The 22050-nt window shown below is 34.9% G+C and overlaps 1 protein-coding gene across 1 annotated transcript in view; it reads left to right on the forward strand.

The window, feature by feature from the left end:
* Positions 1-22050, forward strand: part of LOC150107426 (ran GTPase-activating protein 1-like) — a 295507-nt gene that overhangs the window by 73783 nt on the left and 199674 nt on the right. The window contains exons 7-8 of the mRNA XM_090391286.1: positions 12308-12421; positions 15280-15379. Coding sequence (XP_090247412.1) covers positions 12308-12421; positions 15280-15379 — 214 coding nt within the window. The remainder of the gene's footprint in view (positions 1-12307; positions 12422-15279; positions 15380-22050) is intronic.

Here is a 22050-nt window from a genome sequence, read left to right on the forward strand (position 1 = left end):
ATGAATATATAAAATATAAAATATATCACTGTTAATACTAATTGATATAACCGATGTCATCAACCATGAAATTGATAAATACCATTTCAAGCAAATTGCAATTGGATTCAGAAAAGAGTTGCCATACCCTACCTTAAAGAAACATCAGAACAAAAAACGTGTTTTTGCAGTTTAATCTGTTCATGCACCATCTTCAAACCATTTTGGAAATCAGCCTCTTTTTTTACTATCCACTAAGAATATACAGGGTGTTCGGGATAAATTTGACATATTTATAATTAATTATATTTTTCCGTAAGTTGCATGTATTAACACACACTTCTCTTCATTTAAAAGTTTGGACCCTTCTTCATTCATATACAAGATGTCAGAAAGGATGGATAGCTGGAACCCACCTGAATCATGGAAGAGAATAACTTGTATCATGATGATTCGTGCCCGCCATCAAAATAAGGATATTACGACTGCTGCCCAATGCTCCCTGAATACAGTAAAAACAATCAGGCATGAACTAGAGACTTGCAATGGTGACTACGAGGATGTAGCAAGAAGAAAGATCCCTAGCAGACGATCTGATTGCGTTCGTACAGCAGAATTCCTCGCAAATCTGCAGGAACAGGTGTTGAAGAACCCTGGCATTGGAATTCGGGCTTTGTTCGTGGAGTTGCTAACTGTAGTCAAGCCCTGGATAACAAGGGTAGCCAATGGTAGGCCGTATGTATGGCAGCAGGATTCGGCCCCTTGCCACACCTCTGGGAAAAGTCAAAAATGGTTGTCTGAAAATTTCTACGACTTCACCAGTCCAAATGTTTGGCCTCCAAACTCCCCAGACCTTAACCCCATGGATTATTTTGTATGGGGCGCAGTTGAAAAAGACACCAATCGCACTTCCAGTAATACAAAAGCCCAGTTAATGGATAAAATTAAAACAGTTTTTGCGGCCCTTCCCAGGGAGACTGTAGCATCAGCTTGTTCGAGGTTCCGAAGCAGAATTGAAGCTGTGATCGATGCTAATGGTGGTTATTTTGAGTAAATCTTGTTGATAGTATTGTAATTAACTCTGCCTGTAATGTTTTTTTGTCAATTCATTAAATTTAATAGATACAAAGAAGATTTTCTTTTTCCTTACGAAACTGTCAAATTTATCCCGAACACCCTGTATATAGCCATACTATCTTTGCCTAGTCTTTATCAAGAATCCTGTTCTTGACAGCTTTGCATTTCAGACAGTGGTCCAGTCTACTGAGATTAGAATCCAGGAACATCAGGATTGCATAAAGTTCTAGGAATTTGATAAGTCTGGCCTTACTCATCATGCCATTGATATTAAACACAGTTGTTTGGTATCAAACAAGATTCTGCACTTGAATAGATTTCAGTTTGAACATCTGTCCTTGAAACTTGTGAAACTCTGTGGCACTGTACAAATCTCAGCCATCCTGACTGCATGCCTATCTCAAAGTTTTAGAAAGTAATCATGATTAACTGTTCATGGTTTGTGGATTACACAACCTTGTATTTCAATTACAAAATACTAACACTTGTTTTCTTTGAACTCTGTAAACTTAGTCTTCTCCTTTCACTCAGCTGTGATGGAGTATTTACAAGTATTAACTGTAATTTCATTCATAATAATTTAAGTATTTCAGCTCGGATATTATCTAGCATAGCTTCCTGTCTACATTTCAAATTTCTAATTGCTTTTTTTTTTACTCCTGGTACCGAAGTGTACTGATGATTGCATTCCTGATGATATTTCTGTCATAACTGTTCTTCTTGCTTAATTTAATAATTTCTCAAAGCAATTACTCCAGCATTAAAATATCCTAATCTTTGGTTTTTATGTTATCACCTTTATTTTCATTTTTTTTTTTTTTTAATACTCCTATCTTTTCTATGTTTTCTTAGTAGCTTCCAAAACATTTTGCCCACTCTATTCTTTCCAAAATTTGCCAGTGGCTTATGCTTAGCTTACTTTTACATATTGGTTGATTGATAGAGCCTCTGCTATTAATCGCTCGCAAAAACTTAAGTAAGTTTGAGCGCGGTTAGTAGTTGGAAGGGGATCAATCATTCGATTCTGTTGGCACACTCTCCCTCGATGAGTCTTTGGACTCCCTGTATGCTCATGCTGATTTGTGAGCCTGGAACTTCGTGCGATCTCTTGCTTTCATGGACTGCTTCTTCCTGTATCCACTATGGAGTTATTTTTTCTATCCTAGTAGACAGCTAGCAAATAGGCTCAGTGCAAACTTTTTATCCTGTCTGTTCCTAAAAAAAGGAGAAAAGTCACCCAGCAACTATCATTCCATTGCCTCTAATTTGAGTACTCATCTTTGCCTTTCACCTTATTTAAAAATAGAGAAAAAGGTCATGAACAGCTAATTATTTCATTACTTGGAAACTCGACAGTTAATTAGTGATCACAGATATGGTTTCTGGCACTCTTGCTTCATGGAAAATCTCATAACTAACCTTATCCACCTTTGGATACATGACATGAAAAAAAGTTTGGTGAAGCTCATGTTGTCATACTTGATATTTCCAATGTGTTTCATTGAAACTGGCATTCCAGCCTTCTTGCTACAAGCTTTTATCACTTTTGCAACTGGATTACTACCTTCTCTTTGATTGTTCACCAACTAAAGAGAAACATTCACCATAGCACATAATGTCATGGTGAATGTTTTTTCTTTTCCTTGTGTAGCAAGTGTGAATGGACCACCATTAGATTTTTTGAGTGTGTCTTCAGTAAATGTGTTCAAGGAGTGATACAATAGGTATTTAAGTATGAATGTTTAAATGCCCCCCCCTCGAATCTTTGGACTGCTGAGAGATACATTCATAATAATAATAATTAAAATGACTTCATACAGTAATCCCCCGATTAGTTCGTCAATTTTTTTCAATACCCAAATTCGATCTATATACATCTTAAAAATAAATGTTACAGATTTTAAAATTTTTCTATCTATACATTTTTATGGCTATTTTTGTAAACTATTTTAAAAAAATCACTCACCAGAATGAAATAATTTAGTTACCGATTTAAAACATGTTGCAAAGTTATTTTTAATGGCATACTACACTACTTCCATGTACACTATGTATACTATGTTCCAAATTTTTACCGCCAAAATTTATGTTGTCTGCTATAGTACTCCCACAGATTCGAGACCCTTCGACACTTCTACATATGTCACAAAAAGGAGAATCCATTCCGATAATAGGGTAATCAATCCGTCTTCTGGGATGAGTTGTTTGTTATTACACATCGGAAAATTAACTTCTTTTTTATGATCATTGTAGTTTTTAAAGTGTTAACTATTTTGCTTGTATAACAGTTGGGAAATTTTATCTATAAAGATTTCACATGTTGGAAACCAATTTGTACGCCCTTCATTTCTTTCTCCCCTTCAATGATAACGTCCAAGAGTTAATTAAATCTCATTCTGAAGAATTGAGTGATTCCGACCTGCTAAATTTAGATGCACAGCGGGAATATCCCGAAGAATATGAAGAAAATTTAACCACTGATAGTCAGCCAAAAGAGATTTCACAGAAACAATTTCAAAATATTTTTCATACAATCGAAGTTTTTAAGCAGCAATGCTTAGAGGCTGATCCTGATGAAGACAGAGAGAGAGAGAGAAGCAGTAAAATTTGCAGACGAGTAGAAGAGGCAATAGGGCCATACCGTTGGTTGTATGAACAAAAGAAACAAAATGCCTGCCAAACTACATTAGCTCAATTCTTTGTTAAGAAGTAGAGTAATAAATATATATTCTGAATATGTTTTATTGTCTTTCAGCTTCATGGTTTTCCTTTAACTAGACCCTGAGACATACCCTAATTCTTTTATAAAAAAAATTAAGGGTCAAAAAAGAAATCTGAGGAACAAATCATACATTTTCCCATAGGTTATTATATTTGATTAGTGCATTTTAGATTAATGCACCTGTTTTAAAGAACGCATTAGGCTCACTAATCGAGAGATTGCTGTATATGAAATCATTTAGCAGGCATTTTCATTCTATAAAGTCATTTCATAGTAATTTGTTTCTTCATGTCATTTCAGAAAGTAATGCAGTCCATTGAGTTTAGTGATGTGTGTGTGTGATTAACATTAACTCAGAAATAATTAAAAAAACATTCATTGATTAAATTGTTTGCCTGAAATTCCGCATTATTAATCTTCATATCATGTTTTTGTAAATGTCATTCTAAATCTTTGAAATGTGAAACTGTTCAGCAAATTATGTTGTGATTCTAAGGTAATATTTTAACAGTGGACTGTATTGTTCCTTAGTCTTAAATTCATTAATGAATATTAAGCTGGGCTGTATTTTCTTCAAATGTTATTTCTATTCATTGTTAGTATACATTCCAGTAGGTTCATTATTAAAAAAATATATTGTAGCATTTTAAAATCATTTTTAATAATTGACTGAATTTTTCTCTGAACGATGTTAATCATTTTAACGAATATCAACTCTTCTATAATTATTTTGATTGCTGTTGAATCTTTTTGAGATTGTGTGTGTGTGACTCCCACCTTTTGAAACCTATAGTACTTGAGTGCTGTGGATGGGCTGAGATTTATTTATATTTTTTTAAAAAAAATTCTATTTATTTTTTACATAATTCAGAAAACCTCTACTAGAGACCAAACCCAGAATTATTTTTCTCAAGCAATTCCAGGCTTCTAGTAAGCATGTAGTGGTCTCACACCAGGTAATGAAATTGCATAAATACAATCACAAACATACATGCTGACAGCAGGATTCGCACTTTCAGCTGAGTACACTATTCCACTTATTCAACCAGGACAGTGAAAAACATTGATTTTCTGGCACAGGCACAGTAGAAAAAAAAATCTTGGTTGATAACTGTTCTTAGATGTGTACTGTAGAAGCAAGCTGTAAAATTTAATATATATATATATATATATATATATATATATTTTTTTTTTTTTTTTATAAAACATGATGAATGTGCTTACAGTATTCTCATACAAAATGATACACCTAAAATAACACTCATTAAAAATGAATTTAAATTTAAGTTTCTTATTATGGTTCTCATTCAGAAGATAAGTCCTGTACTTACTGATATATATATATATATATATATATATATATATATATATATATATTTAAATATAACTGATCAAAAGTTATGGTTATATTTCTTAGAGAAATAGCACTGACAAATGTTTAAAATAATATTTAATTCCAGTATTTCATCTCATTCACTGAGACATCGTCAGGGAGTACAATATGAGACTTGTAATATACACACCAAGGCAACACAAAACTGAGTGAAACACATGGACAAAAGACTAGTCCTAGTAACCAAAAACGGTCTTTTTTTCTAAATTTACTAATGGAGCATGGTTGTCTTTTTCCATTTGATTCTACGAGCCATAGTCATGACTGCAGATGTATTTCTTGTTCTTCCATGCAGATGTTGATTGATCTTCCTGTCTGTCCATAATAGGCCAACTTGTTGAAACAGGACACTTTATACACTTCAGGCACTGAGAGAGAGAGGGGGGGGGGCTGATCTTTAGTAGAATGGATAAGGGTAAAGCCATGTGGAGATTGTATTTCTTTAAGATTTTGGTTATTTTTCTGAAGTGCCTCCTCAGATATAGAGGATGATGATGATAGCATTACTAAAATCTTTTTGAAGAGAAGGTTGAGGATTGTGGGGGGGTGGGGAGGATTGGTTATTTTTTTTGATTGATTATTTTTGGTTATAAATTTTGTGCTTCTAAGAGAAATATCTGGAATGGATAGCAAAAGAAAAGATCAGGAAGAAATATATATACTGCATTTTTTTTTTTACATGTTATAATTTGCCATTTAATGGAGTACTGATAAATAGTGAGGTGATATCAAAGAATATCAGAGCTAACCAAAATATCTGTTTTACTTAACATTCAATTCTCAATGGAAGTTTTTAGATGGATACTTTTTTTATATAGGAAGTGGTATGACCAGTGAGGGGGGGGGGTAAGCTTGCTAACTGTTTTGCTAATTTGTAGCATAGAGGAATCTATGGTTAACATGGGTCTTGGGGTTGTGTATTTTTGGTAATCTGTATATCTGGGGGAGGATGAGAACTGAAGGTTTTTTTGTGATTTCAGGAGTCAAGGAAGAAACTTTTTTGAGCAGACTTTTCAATTTTTTAATCTGAGATTTAGTGGAATTATAATCTAAAGGTCTGTAGGTGGAACAGAAAAATGATGCCCATTTTTCTATTATATTCACTGGTATTAAGAATAACAGTAGTGCTCCCCTTATCAGCTCTGGTAATGACTATACTGATATTTTTGCAGTTTCTTGAGGGCACTGAGTTGGCAAAATTATAATTTCTTTTTTGAGGTGAAGTTCTTGAAAGAATGCTGGCAACATCAAGCCTAATATTGTCAGCTATTTCCACTAAGTTATGGATAACACATTTGACATTGAACATTAGGTTTAGTGCTAGTACTTGTTTTGGAGCAACAGCAAAATTATGGCTGAGACTTAGGGCACTGACAGCAGCATTGCTAAGCATTTGTGATGACATATTAACTACTGTATGAAGAGGTTGAACTAGAGGCATAGGTTTAGAATCCAAAAGGCTGTTATACTTTGATGTATTTATTTTTTATTTTTAAGAATTCTTTCTGAGTAGAGGTGTCTAAAATATCAGAGAATGGTATGGAGTTCACTCTTCAGAATAGGTGAGGGACCCAACTGCAGTGAGCTGACGGCTGCGTTGGTAGCAGTGAGGATGGTACATGTAGCAGAGAAATACTTGGCCCACTTGTAGATATTGAGGACTTTTTAGATTTAAATTTGACTTTAAATTTAATGCAGTTTGGTAATATTTTTGTATCCCGATCTTTTAAGATAGAACAGCCTGTTTATTTCTTTAGACAGTTGAAGTTTCAACTTACTGTTTCAACTTATCATCAGCTCATTGATGGTAGCATTGGTAGTATGAAGAGCACATTTTCAGAATTCTCCATACAGAAATTGACTAGGTGATGAGAAAAGGCAGAATCTCCTGACTGTACCCTCTATCTGTTCATATATAACGTTCTTCTTATCTGCTCAGTCAGATCACCTCAAGATATACCAAAGAGTAACTCCCTTCTCTCTTAGTGTCTGGAGTGTATAAAGTGCTCTGTTCCAGCAAGTTGGCCTGTTATGGACAAACAAGAAAATCAGCCAACAACTCCCATAGAGAACGTCCCTCATAGAAATTTAGGCTTTCAGTCTGTTTTCCACTTACTGTTTTGTGCATTATTGTATGTGTTTTTGCAATTTAATATTGTTTCCCCCAATGATATCTCAGTGACTGAGACAAAATATAGAATTGATTAAACTAGTATTTAATTATATGTGATGTATTCATTCCATTAAGCCCTACAGTGTCCACTATGAGACTACCACTTGTGTTTTAGGGAGCAGTGCCTTCTTTGTTATCAGAACAGGCATACAAATAATTTCAAGTGACATTTCTGTGGAATTTCAAATATCCGCTGTTTTTAGTTGAGCATTGCTTATTGATTGTCTATATTTAAAAGCTGTAAGTGACTTATAGATTTATATATGTTTCTCACATACATGGTCAGCTTTTTATAGTAGTCTGCTTACAGTTGACAGTCCTAATGTTTTCCACTTGGAGAACATCAGCTAGGAAAACTACAAATGCTGCATACTAGGTTTTAAATATTCAATCAGTGTTGTTGGCTATAAAGAAAATGTAAGTAAATAGTAACTACAAAGTAGTACAATATGTTGAAATTATTTACACATAGAGTAACTCAAATGAAGAAGAATCATTCTGCTTGTTTTTTATACCATACTAACAGAAAAAAAGCAATGATGATTATGCTCTGTTTGACTGAATTATTCTGCAAACGAACTGTCAGTTTGTTTGTAGAGATATGCTTTTAAAATTTACTTTATTATTGGTTTGAAATTTCATATTATGGAGTCCTACAGTTTTCCATTTTTCGTAACGCTTATTGTGTGTGTATCCAGTTTCAGCTTGCTTAAAATAGATAATTTTTGTTCAGCTGTATTCTATAGATAAATATTTAGGATTGTCAAGAAAACAAAAAAAAATAATAATAATAAATGAAATAAAAAGCAGTTGAATCAGTCAAAATTACCATTATTAAATTACCATGCCTGATATCCTCTCATCTCATGAACACATTTTTAATCCTTTATTTGCAGAACTCTGGGTGAAACATGAAAGGAATAAGTTTATTCTCTCTCTCTCTCTCTCTCTCTCTCTCTCTCTCTCTCTCTCTCTCTCTGGTAGTTTCTCTTCATTTAAATTCTTTTCCACTCAAATGTGTTAATGTGAATAGAACAAGTGGTAATCTGCAAGTGCCCTGATTTTTTTATTGTGTTGAAATGAGAATGTGCCATTTGGAGATTTTCATTGGAGATGGAGAACACTTTTTCTATTGTATAGTGATGGCCATAACAGATGAAGAGACGGATCTGATTGAACCATTTGGCAGATCAGTTGCCATCTTATACAGATTCAGTCAGGAGTTCAAAGTGAATTATTTCTAACATCCTATTAAATGCAGAACATTATATTCTGTGGTTGGAATAATCCAGCTTCTGGAGGTATTATTATTATTTTATATATATCCTCTGTTGCTCAGTCGGTATAGATGAAGCCCTTTGGTCAGAAAGACCTGGGTTGGATTCCTGTCAGTGACATGAGGAATCTGGTTCTCTTTCGACAAAAGGTGAGTTAGCTGATCTCATACGGAGGTAGGGATTTTTTTCACCCGGAAACTCGGGTTTTTTGTCCCCGAGAAGCAAACTGGCCTCATGAACATGCGCATCTACAGTCATAGGATACACTGGGATGCGATTGCAATTAAAAGAATGAAAAACCCTGACACTATAAAAGTAAAAGAGGGAAGATTAAGAAGAATATATATATATATATATATATATATATTACTCCTGCACATGGGAGATGCAGAATAGCAAACTGGTTCTGTATGTGGGCAAAGAAGATTAAGATAGAAGTTGATTGTCTTTTTGATGAGCTGGAGGTTGTAATTTCAGAAAATATTTTGTGGGGAAGGCTGTTCCAGAGAACAGATGTAGATGGAAGGAAAGAAGAATGAGAACTGTAACATACTGTTGTTTGTATTATTATAAGTTTAGCAGAAATGGGTAGAGTGATCAATCCCAGTTCTGCTGAACAGTACACATGGAGGTATGTTGAAAAGAAACAATGCAAAAACCATCTGTGAGAGAGCAGCTGGAGAGAATCTCTGGAGAGATAATCTATTAGTGAGGTGTCCTCTTCTGGATAAAAACAAGTTTTTAGAGAGGTACAGTAATGTCACGTGCAACAGCTCAAGTTTCTCCAAATCTTTCAATGATGTGTGTCCAGGGTTGGATGATATAGTCAAGAAGATCTGAGTGTTGAAACCCATTCCGGTGATAAATGATTAATTGGTAGCTCTCTAGATGAAGTTGACTGTTGATTTTTATCATTATTTTAGAGTACTAAGGTGAGAGGAAATGGTCAATAGTTAAAAGGCAGACATTTATCTCTTTTGGAATGAGCTTGCTTCCATTACTATGGGGTGGATGCAAGTTGAGAATAACAGGTAAGAAAGGACAGGGGGTTAGTTCGGAAACATATCTCTTAAGTGCAGTTATATAGGTGATACCATCAGGACTGAAAGCCTTTTTGGTATCTGGGTTGTTTAAGATTCTTTTCACTTTCTTTCTAGTGGAAGGTCACAGGTGGCATATGGTGCATTGTTTCTGGAGTAGTTGGCAATGATTCATCTCCTTGGTCATCTAGAAGGAGTTGGAAGAAGAGAGCCAGGAGGTCAGTTTTGTCTTTCATTAGTGCCATTTGCATTAGAGAGAGAGAGAGAGAGAGAGAGAGAGAATGGTTGCACAGATGAATGTTAATTGTGCCTGGTGGCCTTTACAAGGAATCAGAAAAGCATCAGTAAATTTGTGCAAGAGGTGAATGTTTTGCATTTAGTTCTCTAAGTCATACTTGGATTTGTTAATGGTTGTTTTGCATTTCAATTATATGCTTTTTGTTTTGCATGCTTCTTAGAAAAACTCTCGTTTTGATATTGGCCAGAAATTTTGAATGGAGTGGGGAATAAAAGCCCTCATTCCAACATGGATATTACAGAAATCATCCTGTTCGAAGTCTATGGAAAATAGAAGTCCTGCAAAATTTCCCACTTTACATATTTCTTATGCTAATTGACACTAAGATTTTGGATTGCTGACATTGCACATTTCACTAGAGATGAAACTTTTATGAGATTATGGTCTGAATTACCAAGAGAAGTGACCTCAACAGTACCTGAAGGAGAACTGGTTAAAAGATCTATAATACGTAGTGAGTGGAGAGGATTGTTAGTATTCTGGTTGGTAGATGAACAGTTAGCTTTAGATCATTGCTTACAGCAAATATGTTAACTTCTCTTCTAGCTTGGTCAGGAAAGAGTGAGCCAGGAGGACATATGAGTTTAAAAAAAAAAAAAGAAAGAAAGAAAGAAAAAAAAAGGAAGATTACTTTACTGTTCAAGTAAGTCAACTGTAGGTAATCAAGGTTAGTTATGTTTCAAACTTAGGAGAGTTGTATAAACAGCAGATGAATGAAACATATTGGGACATTCATAGCAATGTCTCTTGGTTCCAGAAGAAAAAAAAATGAGTAAGTAATTTATTGAACTTACTAATATTTTGCTGGTTTTCTAGCCATCTTGTACAGAGCACAAATTACAAATGTGCTAAACACACACCACTTAATTAGTTAAAATAGAAACAATTAATATTAACCAAAAAAGGAACTGAATGTCTTAACAAAGTATCCTCTATTGGCAGGATAAAAATGAAGTTAATTCAGAGAAGTCATGCTCATTGTAGTACATGTTGAGGTTGGAGGTGGTGCTCCATGCTGATATTAATTCTTAAAATATTCTCTCAGAACTATAGCAACTTCTGTGCAGTGCAGTTGTCTTATTGCATTTAATTTTCTGTGAAGGAATATCCAAAGCATAGTCTGCCAGCCCTGAGTCTAGTCTGCCATACAAATGATTGAATTTAGTCTTTATGTTCTTTAAGGTGGATGTTAACAGCTAGTAGGTTCAGCTGAAGACAAAAGGAACTTTATACATTCTGAGATGTGCAGGAGAATGAAGCTGATCATTAGGAGAACAGGTGAAGATAGCTAGCTCACCTGTTCTCCTAATGGAGGAAAGCCAAGGCTACTTGTTCAAATGACATAGACATTGGAATTGAACCAAAATACCTTCATGACTTTAGCTAATGGCTATATAACCCCTATTAAATAGACAAAATAATGCATGCACCCCCCCACCTTTCCTGCAACCAATACACAAGATCACAGCAAAACTATTTCCATCCTTATATTTAGAGTACTTTTGAAAAGATAGTTAAAGTTCCTGTACAAATATAATTTCCATGCCACTTTCAAACCACATCATTCTTCTTTGAAAAAAAACAAAAAAACTTGAAAATGTTGTATGATGAAATGGTACCAGAACTTGATTTAATTGGTGATGAATGATCCAAATGGTTCATTCAAGACAGTTCTTCTACATTATTTAGTTGGAATGCATCATTGGCATGATATTGTTTCCTCATTGATGGATTTGGGAGGAGAGGACCAGTGGATTGGGTGCCACGATCATCTGATCTCAACTTGCTGGACTTTACATTTTGAGGATACCTGAAGGAACAGGTGTATGCTATGAAAATAAGAGATCTTTGTCATCTTAGAGAGAGAGAGAATTACCGAGGTCTGTACTGCTGCCAGTTCCAGTATGTTGAGAAGAATCCAAACAAACATGATACACCAACTGAGAATATGTGTGAAGCATCAGGGTGGCACATGGAACACATATTGTAAATGAGAATAAGCATAAATGAGAGTCCATTCTGAAATTCTGGTTCCAGACTCTTCAGGCAACCTGTACATCGTTAAGGGAAGTGATATCAGAAGAGAATCACAAATATATTCTTAAATCTGTACAGATGATATTCCAGTAAATGTGCCAAGTGTATAAACTCTCATAAAATGAATTGAATAATTGCTGTTATATATAAGGCTGACTTACTGTTAAATTGCACACTTAAACCTGTTCAAAGAATGACATTAATATTTTGATAGCCCAATACTACTTACACATGATTTATATTTTTGATTTAATTTTTATGTAATATCAATTAAGTTATTACAGTGAAGATTATTGTTTCATAAATTGCAGCATTTACCTTCCCTTAAAAAATTAGAAGTTGTCAATTTTGGGGATTGCTTACTGAGGAATAGAGGTGCCCTTGCCCTTGCAGCAGCTTTTAAAGATTCTTGTCCACTAATTAAAGTAAGTATTTAAATGCAACATGATTTTAGTTATTATAGTTAAAAAAAAAAATTCTGTTTGCCATTGAAAAAAATTTACTCCCCCTTCTCCCCATTTTTTTAAAAGATATGTTCCAATAAGTCAAGGAATTTTTCATATTCTTATGCTGCATATGTGTTTTCTTAAAGTTAAAAAAGATTGGATAGAAAGCTACTTTTTATTAAATAAAGCCTGCAACTACTCACTTGGAAACTCTGCTTGCTATGTGTGAGTGGGTGAGCATATATGTCTATCTCTGATATGTAATCTGTATAATCTGTTATTTTTTATTATAAATTAAGGTATACCTGTAATCATGTAGGTGTATGACGTGTGCATACACACACAAACACAAGATGTAGAATATCAAAATATATATGATTCTTTGAAATTTTTAGGAGGAAAATTTTGGAGGAAAATTGTAGATAGGAAGTTAGTAATGATGTAATTTTTTCATGTAGTACTGTCATATCCTGTACACCCCTTGAGGGTACATGGCAGGAATTTGATGATGATGATGATGAAATTTTTAGGTGTTTTTTTAGATAATAAAAGAACAAATGAAAGGAAGTAGATATATGTGGATCGCCTGAAAAGTTCTTGGCCTCGACCATAGATGGCAACACTATTGGCAAGATTTTTTTTTTTTTCTAAGTTGGTGTATCTATCATAAGCATCCATGTGAAATTGCAAGTCATTCAAGTATAAAACAAACTGTCAAGTAGCTTGTTTTATACAGCTTTCTGAAGCAAAAGTGTTGTCTGTATCCCTTGAAATTGATAAAATTGAGTATTGTGCAGTTATAAAATTTTTTGTAAAAGAAGGCTTAATGTCAAAGAAATTCATTCTGCAAACTTTGGGTGCTTACACTTGGATAAAGGATTAAACTAAATTTATTATAGTCTAACCAAGTGGAAAATAAACCTCCAACATCTTTCTCTAAATCCAGAGTAAATTAATAATAAGGTAGTACACCTTTTAGCAACTCGTATAGGTAAATATGACCTCTCCACTGCTTCTGCCTTAGTAACCACTTCTGGGTCTGGCTCCCACTGACAAGACCTCAACAAAGGTCAAAACCAGTCTGGGTAGTGGCTCTTCCCTTAGTGCATAGCATTATACATGTCCACAAGGAGATATGCTTTGCATTATGGGAGATACTAAGACAAGGAGTGATGAGAGCTTGGTCCACCTTCACCACAAGTTGCCTCAGTCCTGAAAATACTTCAGGTGCAAACTTTGTTTGCTTACACTTGGATAAAAGATTAAACTAAATTTATTATTATATAAAGGTTAGTTAGCATGTCTTATGAGGCGGTGGCAGAAATTTTTCTCTCAGAATCTTATAGTTTGTCCAAAAAAAAAGATGAGACCGGCCAAAACAGCACATGCAGTTAATAGATATACATTAATATCTTGTCTTTTTTAATAAATATTGAATAGTGGGAGTGGAATAAAGTTGCATGCAACATGTGTCATATTATATGTTTACATGAGTTGTGGAGTAATTAAAATTATTTCTAAGAATGGATGTACTTTTGATAATGTTGTTAAAATGTGAGAGGTGTCTTGCATTGAATTCTACCACCCAAATTTTTAACAAAGTGTGTTCTTCATAATTGCTGTATCTCAATGTGAGAGAAGTAAAAACATGAATGAGCAAGTTATTCCAAATGGCTTTGTCAAGGGATCAGAAGGTTTGTCCCATTAAAACAGGAGTCAAATTTGTGGCATTTGGCTCTTTCAAAACCAGAATTAGATTTATTAATTTTTTTTGCAGCTGTTAAAGAACTGTAATGCAGGCTGAGTGTGATGCTGGAATTTTGGTTCTAAGTCTGTTTGTGATATATTGACTTTTTTTTTTCTTTAACCACCTTGGCACATCCTGCATGTGAAGTACATGTTCCTGGTGGAGGGGGACCTCTGTGCTGGACTTTTCTTTCTCTATTCTTTGCTGTACTTCTCTTGAGCCTCTTTACTCTTCTTCCTTCCAGATCACCATGACTGGGATCCAAAGCTCTGCTGCCATTATTCTGTTATTTGGTCTGAGCAGGTGTCTAGATAAGAACTGAAACACTAATTGGATCATGGTAAGGAGTAGAAATTACAACCATCCCATTTAGCACCCTTATAATGTCAAAGGATAATGTTGAGAATGGCTGGATGAATATTGTGTAGTGAAGGATGTGCCAGAGGTTAGATAATTGAGATACTTTGCTCTAGAGGACTTTTCTCAAGCTATTTCACACCTTCACTAAGCAGCATGGTAGTCTTGCACCTGATGATAATGAAATTCATCTACCTCTTAGATGTTTACAAACATCTATTGCTCAAGTGGGGTTTGAATTCACACTTCGTGTAAAGATCAGGGATACTGTCCAATCAGATATCATGCTTGCAATACCAGTGTCTTAAATGGACTTTTGTTCTGTTTGAATAGCCCTCTTGAATGAATACATATTGTTACCTGTTAAACTTATACAGGGGTGTTTGGCGAGAGAGAGAGAGAGAGAATTGCTTTTGTTTATTATGCAACTAACAATGACATGATCTTTGATGTAATAAACTTTTTTTTTTTTGTTTGCACAAAACTTACCATTGGCACCTATTTGAATAACACAATGATCATGTCGTAAAATGACAGCTGTCTTTCTTTCCTTCCACACTTTATTTTTTTTCCACTTTTTAGTTACCTCTGATATAAAAGTGTACAATGGGGAATGGGAGAATCCTTTTTTCCATTGAACAATTTATTTGTATTAAAGGTTTTTTGTATATACTGATATGTTTTTACTGTAAGTAGGCTTTGTTTAAATTCAGTATAATTTTTTTTCTTTTAGAAGCTGCACTTAGCATTTAATGAAATAGGTAAAAGTGGAGGAATTGCATTTGCTAAAGCAATGGAGCAGAAGCAACATTTAGAGAAACTAGATCTGAATGGTATGTATGTGTGTGTGTGTGTGTGTGTGTATTTCATTATTTTTTCTTATGTGTATATGTTTGTTAAAGGTAATGTAAAGTACAAAAATCTTGCAAATTGCTTATCTATGATATTTCTATCACACACACACACACACACACACATATATATATACACACTACTCGGAAAGTAGTCAACAGACACCATAGTGTGAGGAAGAAACAGCCATGGCACCCACCTTAATAAGATGTAGGACTTCCTTTTGCTGCAATGATTGCAGTAATCTTACAAGGCATAATTTTGACAAGCTTATGGTAGTGATCATTGGTAATTTTGGACCATTCTTCCTGTAGGCATGTAATTAGGTCCTAGACTATTGTGGGATGGACGTCTCTTGACTTCACCTGATGCTTCAGTTCATCCCAGAGATTCAATAGAGTTATGATCAGGGCTCTGTGGAGGCTAGTCAAGTGTGGTGATATGCATGTCCACAAACATGACACAGTGTCATAAACTTCGGATATGGTGCATTGTCTTGCTGAAAGGGAAGTGCCACAAAGTGGAAAGCATTGCTTTGTCCAGAATGTTCAGATACATTTTGAAGTTCATTGTTTGTGGCACCACAAACAGAGGTTCAAGGCCAAATTGTATTCATTTGTTAGAAAACGAATGGCAGTTTTTACATATTATTCTTTATGGCACCCTATGGTCGTGTTCAGTGAGTGTGGTGAGTCATCCAGAGCAGGTAGCACTTGCAGTTAACTTCCTGCACTTCCATCTCAGTATGGTATCACTGATGGTGTTAGCCTAGGATGGCACAATTTGTCAACAGTCTGCCAAATAGATAGGTTTGCAGCATGTCATCTTCTCACAGTGCCTCTTTTCAAGCTCCGTCAGTTCCCTTCTTGTAGCCATTTTGCTTGGACACAGTTGTATTGACTTGGGAGCAATGTTTTGCTAGTATTCATCTATCATCAAGGATCATGGCATACACTGCATTGATGTTTTCAGGTGTGATCACTGTGGCAGGTCTTCCTGACTTGGGCATTTGTTGTCTCAGGATGCTGTTTTAAACTTGGCCACCCATCTGGCAACTGTTGGATATGCTGGGGCACAGTCCAATCTTGTCTCTCACAAAGTTTGGTGAATCTCAGTTGTAGACTTTTCTTGCAGCATGAAAAACTTGATACTAGTCCTCACCTTTGAGTCTTTGAATTCTTCAAACCTCTGACATGTCTTCTTATATATCCTTAAAGAAAAAGAACAAATTATTACAGTTTGATAAAATATGATGGTTGAAGGGTTTTTAAGTATGTTCTTTCTTGGGGTTATATCAGTTGCTTTAATATCATTTTTGTTCTAGGTGTCTATCAGACTTTTCAGACCCCCCCCCCTCACCATATAAGAGAAGATATGAAGGAGTTGATGAGTTGGAAAAAAAAAAAGATCGTGAGATCCTTGCTGCTATATGACAGGAGTGAGCTGAGGAGGAGAGTCATGATGGCAAATGAGTCAGTAAATAGATTATTTAGGAGAAATGGTGCAGTATATAGATGTATGAGGTTGACTGTGATGGTTGAATTTACACATGAAAGATGAATTGAACTTGAGTGGCTTAGTATCAACCTCTTGGAGAAATTGGTGATCGGTGAATGTGAATTGTAAGGGAAATTAGATCTTTCTGGATGGTTGCATGAGAGAGTAGGTGCTTACATTAAATTAAGTGGTATAAATGTGAGGGGAAAGACAAACAGTTTGAGAGAGATAAAGACTATTAACTTGTTAGGGATGACCCGAGGAAAAGTAGGAGTTTTTATCAGGAAAGAAGAATGTTAACTATGATAATCGCGCAGTTCAGGATTCAACTCATCAGTCTGATAGTTATGTGTATACACATGGCAGTTGACCACAAAAGAGCTGACCTGGAAGCCTTCTAAAATATTACCATTAGTGTTAAAAAAACATTTAATTTTCTTGACCATAAAAGCTCTGGAATGACTTCTAATGGGACTATATTGATCAAGTACATATAATAAACAACTATTTTTAAAGAAGCCACAGCAGTTGCCCGCTGTGTACAAAACCTTAACAGAAACCAAGGACTAATCTTGCCCGTGATCTGGAAGACCCTTATTAGATCTCTTAACTTACCAGAACTGAATTACAGTGCCAACTATAGAATGTTCCTAAATAACAACAAGTGAGATCATGCACGCTCTATGCATGTATTGTACGCGCTCTGTTCTTTGTCTAATATAATTGGAATCGGTTGATCGTAGTTTGTAACAGTTTTTTACTTTTTAGTGCCTTACATCAGTTATGTACCCTGAAGATGCCAACAGCCTTAGTTGGTGAATGGTCAGTGGGTAGCCTCCTCTCTCCATCTTTTGCTGATCTCTTTATGGAGGAATTTGAAAGTAAAATCTTATCTCAAGTAGACCCTAAACCCACAGTATGGTGGAGATACGTGGATGATATCTTTATTGTTTCGAACCACACAAAAAAGGAGCTGTTAGACTTTCTAAACAAGATCAACTCTTTACACCACACAATCAAATTCACTCTAGAACTTGAAAAAGATAACCAATTACCATTTCTGGACACTTTAATTAAGAAGCTAACAAATGATGGTATCAACCTCTCAGTTTACCGCAAACCTACCAATACAGGACGTTATTTACATTTCACTTCCTCCCATCACATTTCTCAGAAACTTAGCATTGTACACATGCTGAAGAACCGTGCCTCTCTCCTTACAGCAGATCAACAAGATCTCCAGGAAGAACTATCCCTGATATCTAACAACCTTACCATGAATGGATTTCCTCGAAGACTCGTCCACAAGATACTTTTCTCTGACTCCCCACAAAGACAACGAGATGACATATGTTATATTTCTACCATCGTCATTCCATACTTAGGGACAGTTTCAAATAAGATTGCAAGACTCCTTAGACCATATAAAATAAGAGTGGCCTTTAAACCTACAGAAACGATTAGGCAATACTTAAGATCTCCAAAAGATAGCCATCCTTTCTTCAAACATGCTGGAGTTCACAACATACTCTGCTTGTGCGGGTATGTTGTAAACTCCATAAAGAACACATTGGTGACGTCAATAATAACAGAGAAGAAAAATCAGGGTTAGCTTTTCTCAAGAACGAACCATATCATAGAGTGGGATAGAAGCACAATTTCTTAAATAGAGGAGGACTTCCGCTCCCGAATTATTAAAGAAGCCACAGCAGTTGCCTACTGTATACAAAACCTTAACAGGAACCAAGGACTAATCTTGCCCGTGATCTGGAAGACCCTTATTAGATCTCTTAACTCACCAGAACTAAATTACAGTGCCAACTATAGAATGTTCCTAAATAACAACACGTGAGATCATGCATGCTCTATGCATGTATTGTACGCGCTCTGTTCTTTGTCTAATATAATTGGAATTGGTTGATTATAGTTTGTAACAGTTTTTTGCTTTTTAGTGCCTTACATCAGTTATGTACCCTGAAGATGCCAACAGCCTTAGTTGGTATAACATAGTTGTTTATTATATGTACTTGATCAATATAGTCCCATTAGAAGTCATTCCAGATATTACCATTAGGTTTTGTGTAGAATATTATTTAGCATCTGGTTTGCAAAATAATTATTGTAAAATCATCTCAAAAAAAAAAGAAACAAAGGAAAAAAAAAGTCTGATCTCTTCATGAAGTCTAATGTTACTCTGAAAATGTCACTAATATTGCATGCTGGAAGAAATGGAATTTTCTTCAGACTTGTGTTAATCTTGTGGGAATCAGACTTGTGTTAATGTAATGAAACAGAACTGAGAAAGGATTAAAGTATTTAATTCTTCCAATATTTTGTCTCAGTCACTGAGACATTTTCTGGGAGTACAATATGAGACTTGTAAAACATATAAAGGCAACACATACCCCCATCACTTAAGCCTTAACTTTGCCTTTTTGTGTTTTACAAGTCTTGTCTTGCCTGACAGTGTCTCAGTGACTGAGATGAAATTTTGGAAATATTAAATATTATATTAATCATTTCTCAGTGCTGTTTCGCTCCATGTAACCTCCAACATGAGTTTCTCTGAACATTTAAGCTTTTATACATGGAAAGCAAACTTGATCTTTGCTCTAGGGTCCAAATTTAGAATTTATCCACTTCAGATTTCCACTGAGTAAAGTAGTGCTATTACACCATGCAACAAAACTCATTTGTGCATAATTCTGCAGAGTATGGCATCTCCTTTGAGGGATAAATGCCATGCCTCAACCCTTATGTAAACTATGTACATTTAGATTGTGCCCTCCAGTTTGATGGTTTAATTAATTATGGAACCAAGAAAGTTTTATTTTTATTTTGCATTAAAATTTAAAAAAAAAAAAAAAATACTAAATAGAAATTTTGTTATTCCTGTTTTTCTCTCTCTCTCTCTCTCTCACGTGCAGTGATCTCTCAATTATATGACTTTCAATTAACTTTTATTACAGCACCATGTAATTATACCTCCAATCAGCGGCACTTCAATTATTGAGCTAGAAAATCGATTTCCCATGGTGGTTGGATGATTGAGGGATTACCATTTATGTAGTTAACTTCACTTTATAAATTCTAGTATTTGTAAATGAATTGCTATTTCTGAAGCTGTTATTAAATCTTAGAAGTAATTAAATCACTTTTAGAAGAGTTCACATTTACTTTATCAAAAGTGATGTTTTGGCTACCTGTATTCACTGTGACTCACTGGATAATTTTTTCTTGTCATCTATCAAAAAATATTCACTATGTTACAGAATTTAATTTTTTATTTAAAAAAAATTTTTTTATGTGTATTTTGTGTCAGGTCTTTTTATATGAGCAATGTAACTTTGCATCTCAGATATGATGTTCCATTTTTTATATTCTTCTTCCTATCATGATTTTAGGCCCTTTCTCCTGTTCCAATCTTGTTCCAGTTCTTCTTTTTTCTATTTATTTTATATCCATTATATTTTGGCAGTCTGCTATTGTCTATCAAAACAGGCAGGACAGCCAATATCAGAATTTCAGAACACAAGGACTACATCTGGTTTCACCAGTACAGCCACTCTGGTCTTGCTGACCATGCACTGGATACCTGCCATAGAATACGGTGGAAGAAAGCCACAATAGTACACCATAGTAAATACAAGTATGAAAGGCTTTTCATGGAATCAGCTTCAGCCCTAAGAAACAATCCAAACCTCAACAAATTTGGCTGCATGAGACTGCCTCAAATTTGGGAAACCTACATCAGAAGACCTTCAGCCCAATCGCCCAAGAATACCAACATTGCCCACTAGGGGACACCATCAGGACTTTAGGAGAAATAATAGCTTCCTGCTTCTTCTTCATTTACTGTTTGTTGTGCCTACATGCACGTGTCTTGTTCTTAAGTTTCTTGAAAATGGCAACGTGGCGTTGCCGAAATATTGAAGTATATTAAAATTTATTTTAATGTATATCCTAGTGATGTTGTAATTTCCTTAAATCACTTAGTAAAAAAATGCATAACCAACGTCTAAGCCTTTCCACGAGAATTATTGTGTATTCAATTTAGATTTTCTAACCATTTTTAGTTTATATTTGCTTATAGAGTAGTTCACTGGTTTTATATTGAGGAATAGTAAAATTTCTTCATTTGTGTTATGGTCCCACTTGGTGTATCCATCTGATTTTCTGAGAAATTTCATTTAAAATTTGAATATGATGAGTTATATCTAAAGTATTTGAAAGTATTTACTTGTTCTGATATTTTATTATCTATCACTATTTTATTTATTATTGAGTTTTCTACTTTGACAGCCATTATTTTTGTCTTTACTTTTGATACCCTCATATTATATTGTTCCGAAATTTCATTTAATGATTTTACTGATCTTTGTAAATCGTCTTCATCATCTGCAAATAATAGTATATGTCTTTATTTGTGGATTTATTTGTATACCAAATAGGTTATGCTGTTTCCAGATTATTATAATTACACACACACACTATCTACCAATAATTGTCTGGACACCCCTGTTATTTGAAGTTATGGAACATTCCAGGTTTGTTAATAACCAAAAAATGTGTACAGATAGTTGAAAGCAATATTTCATCGTAGCAGTTGAATACAGGTGGTATGGCAACACTAACAGTTTGCTAACAATTTGATTATCTGTAAATAATAGTATATCTATATTAGTGAATTTGTTTGTATGCCAAGTAGGTTATGCTGTTTCCAGATTGTTATATATACACACACACACTCACATACTATCACCAATAATTGTCTGGACACTCCTGTTATTTGAAGTTATGGAACATTCCAGGTTTGTTAATAACATAAAAACCAGTGTATAGATAGTAGGAAGCAGTATTTCATCGTAGCAGTTGAATACAGGTGGTATGGGAACACGATGTGAACTAAGTTGAGAGATGTGTCATCGTGGGCTGTCACATTGAGGCATGTCTATATGTGCCATTACCGCTCAACTGGAGCATCCAGAAATCAACGGTTGGTGATGTAATCAACAAATGGAGAAGTTCTAGCATCACTATAGTGCAGGAAAACAGCCAGGGTGCCGCCAAAAATGACTGACTGACAGGCACAGGAAGGTGTTAAAATGAGTGGCATGCAAAAACCAGCTATAATCAGCATAGAACATCCGTGATG

The sequence above is a fragment of the Typopeltis vanoorti genome, chromosome 4 (assembly GCF_054136105.1).
Source record: "Typopeltis vanoorti isolate ZY-2024b chromosome 4, IOZ_Tvanoo_1.0, whole genome shotgun sequence".
Taxonomy (NCBI): Eukaryota; Metazoa; Arthropoda; class Arachnida; order Uropygi; family Thelyphonidae; genus Typopeltis; species Typopeltis vanoorti.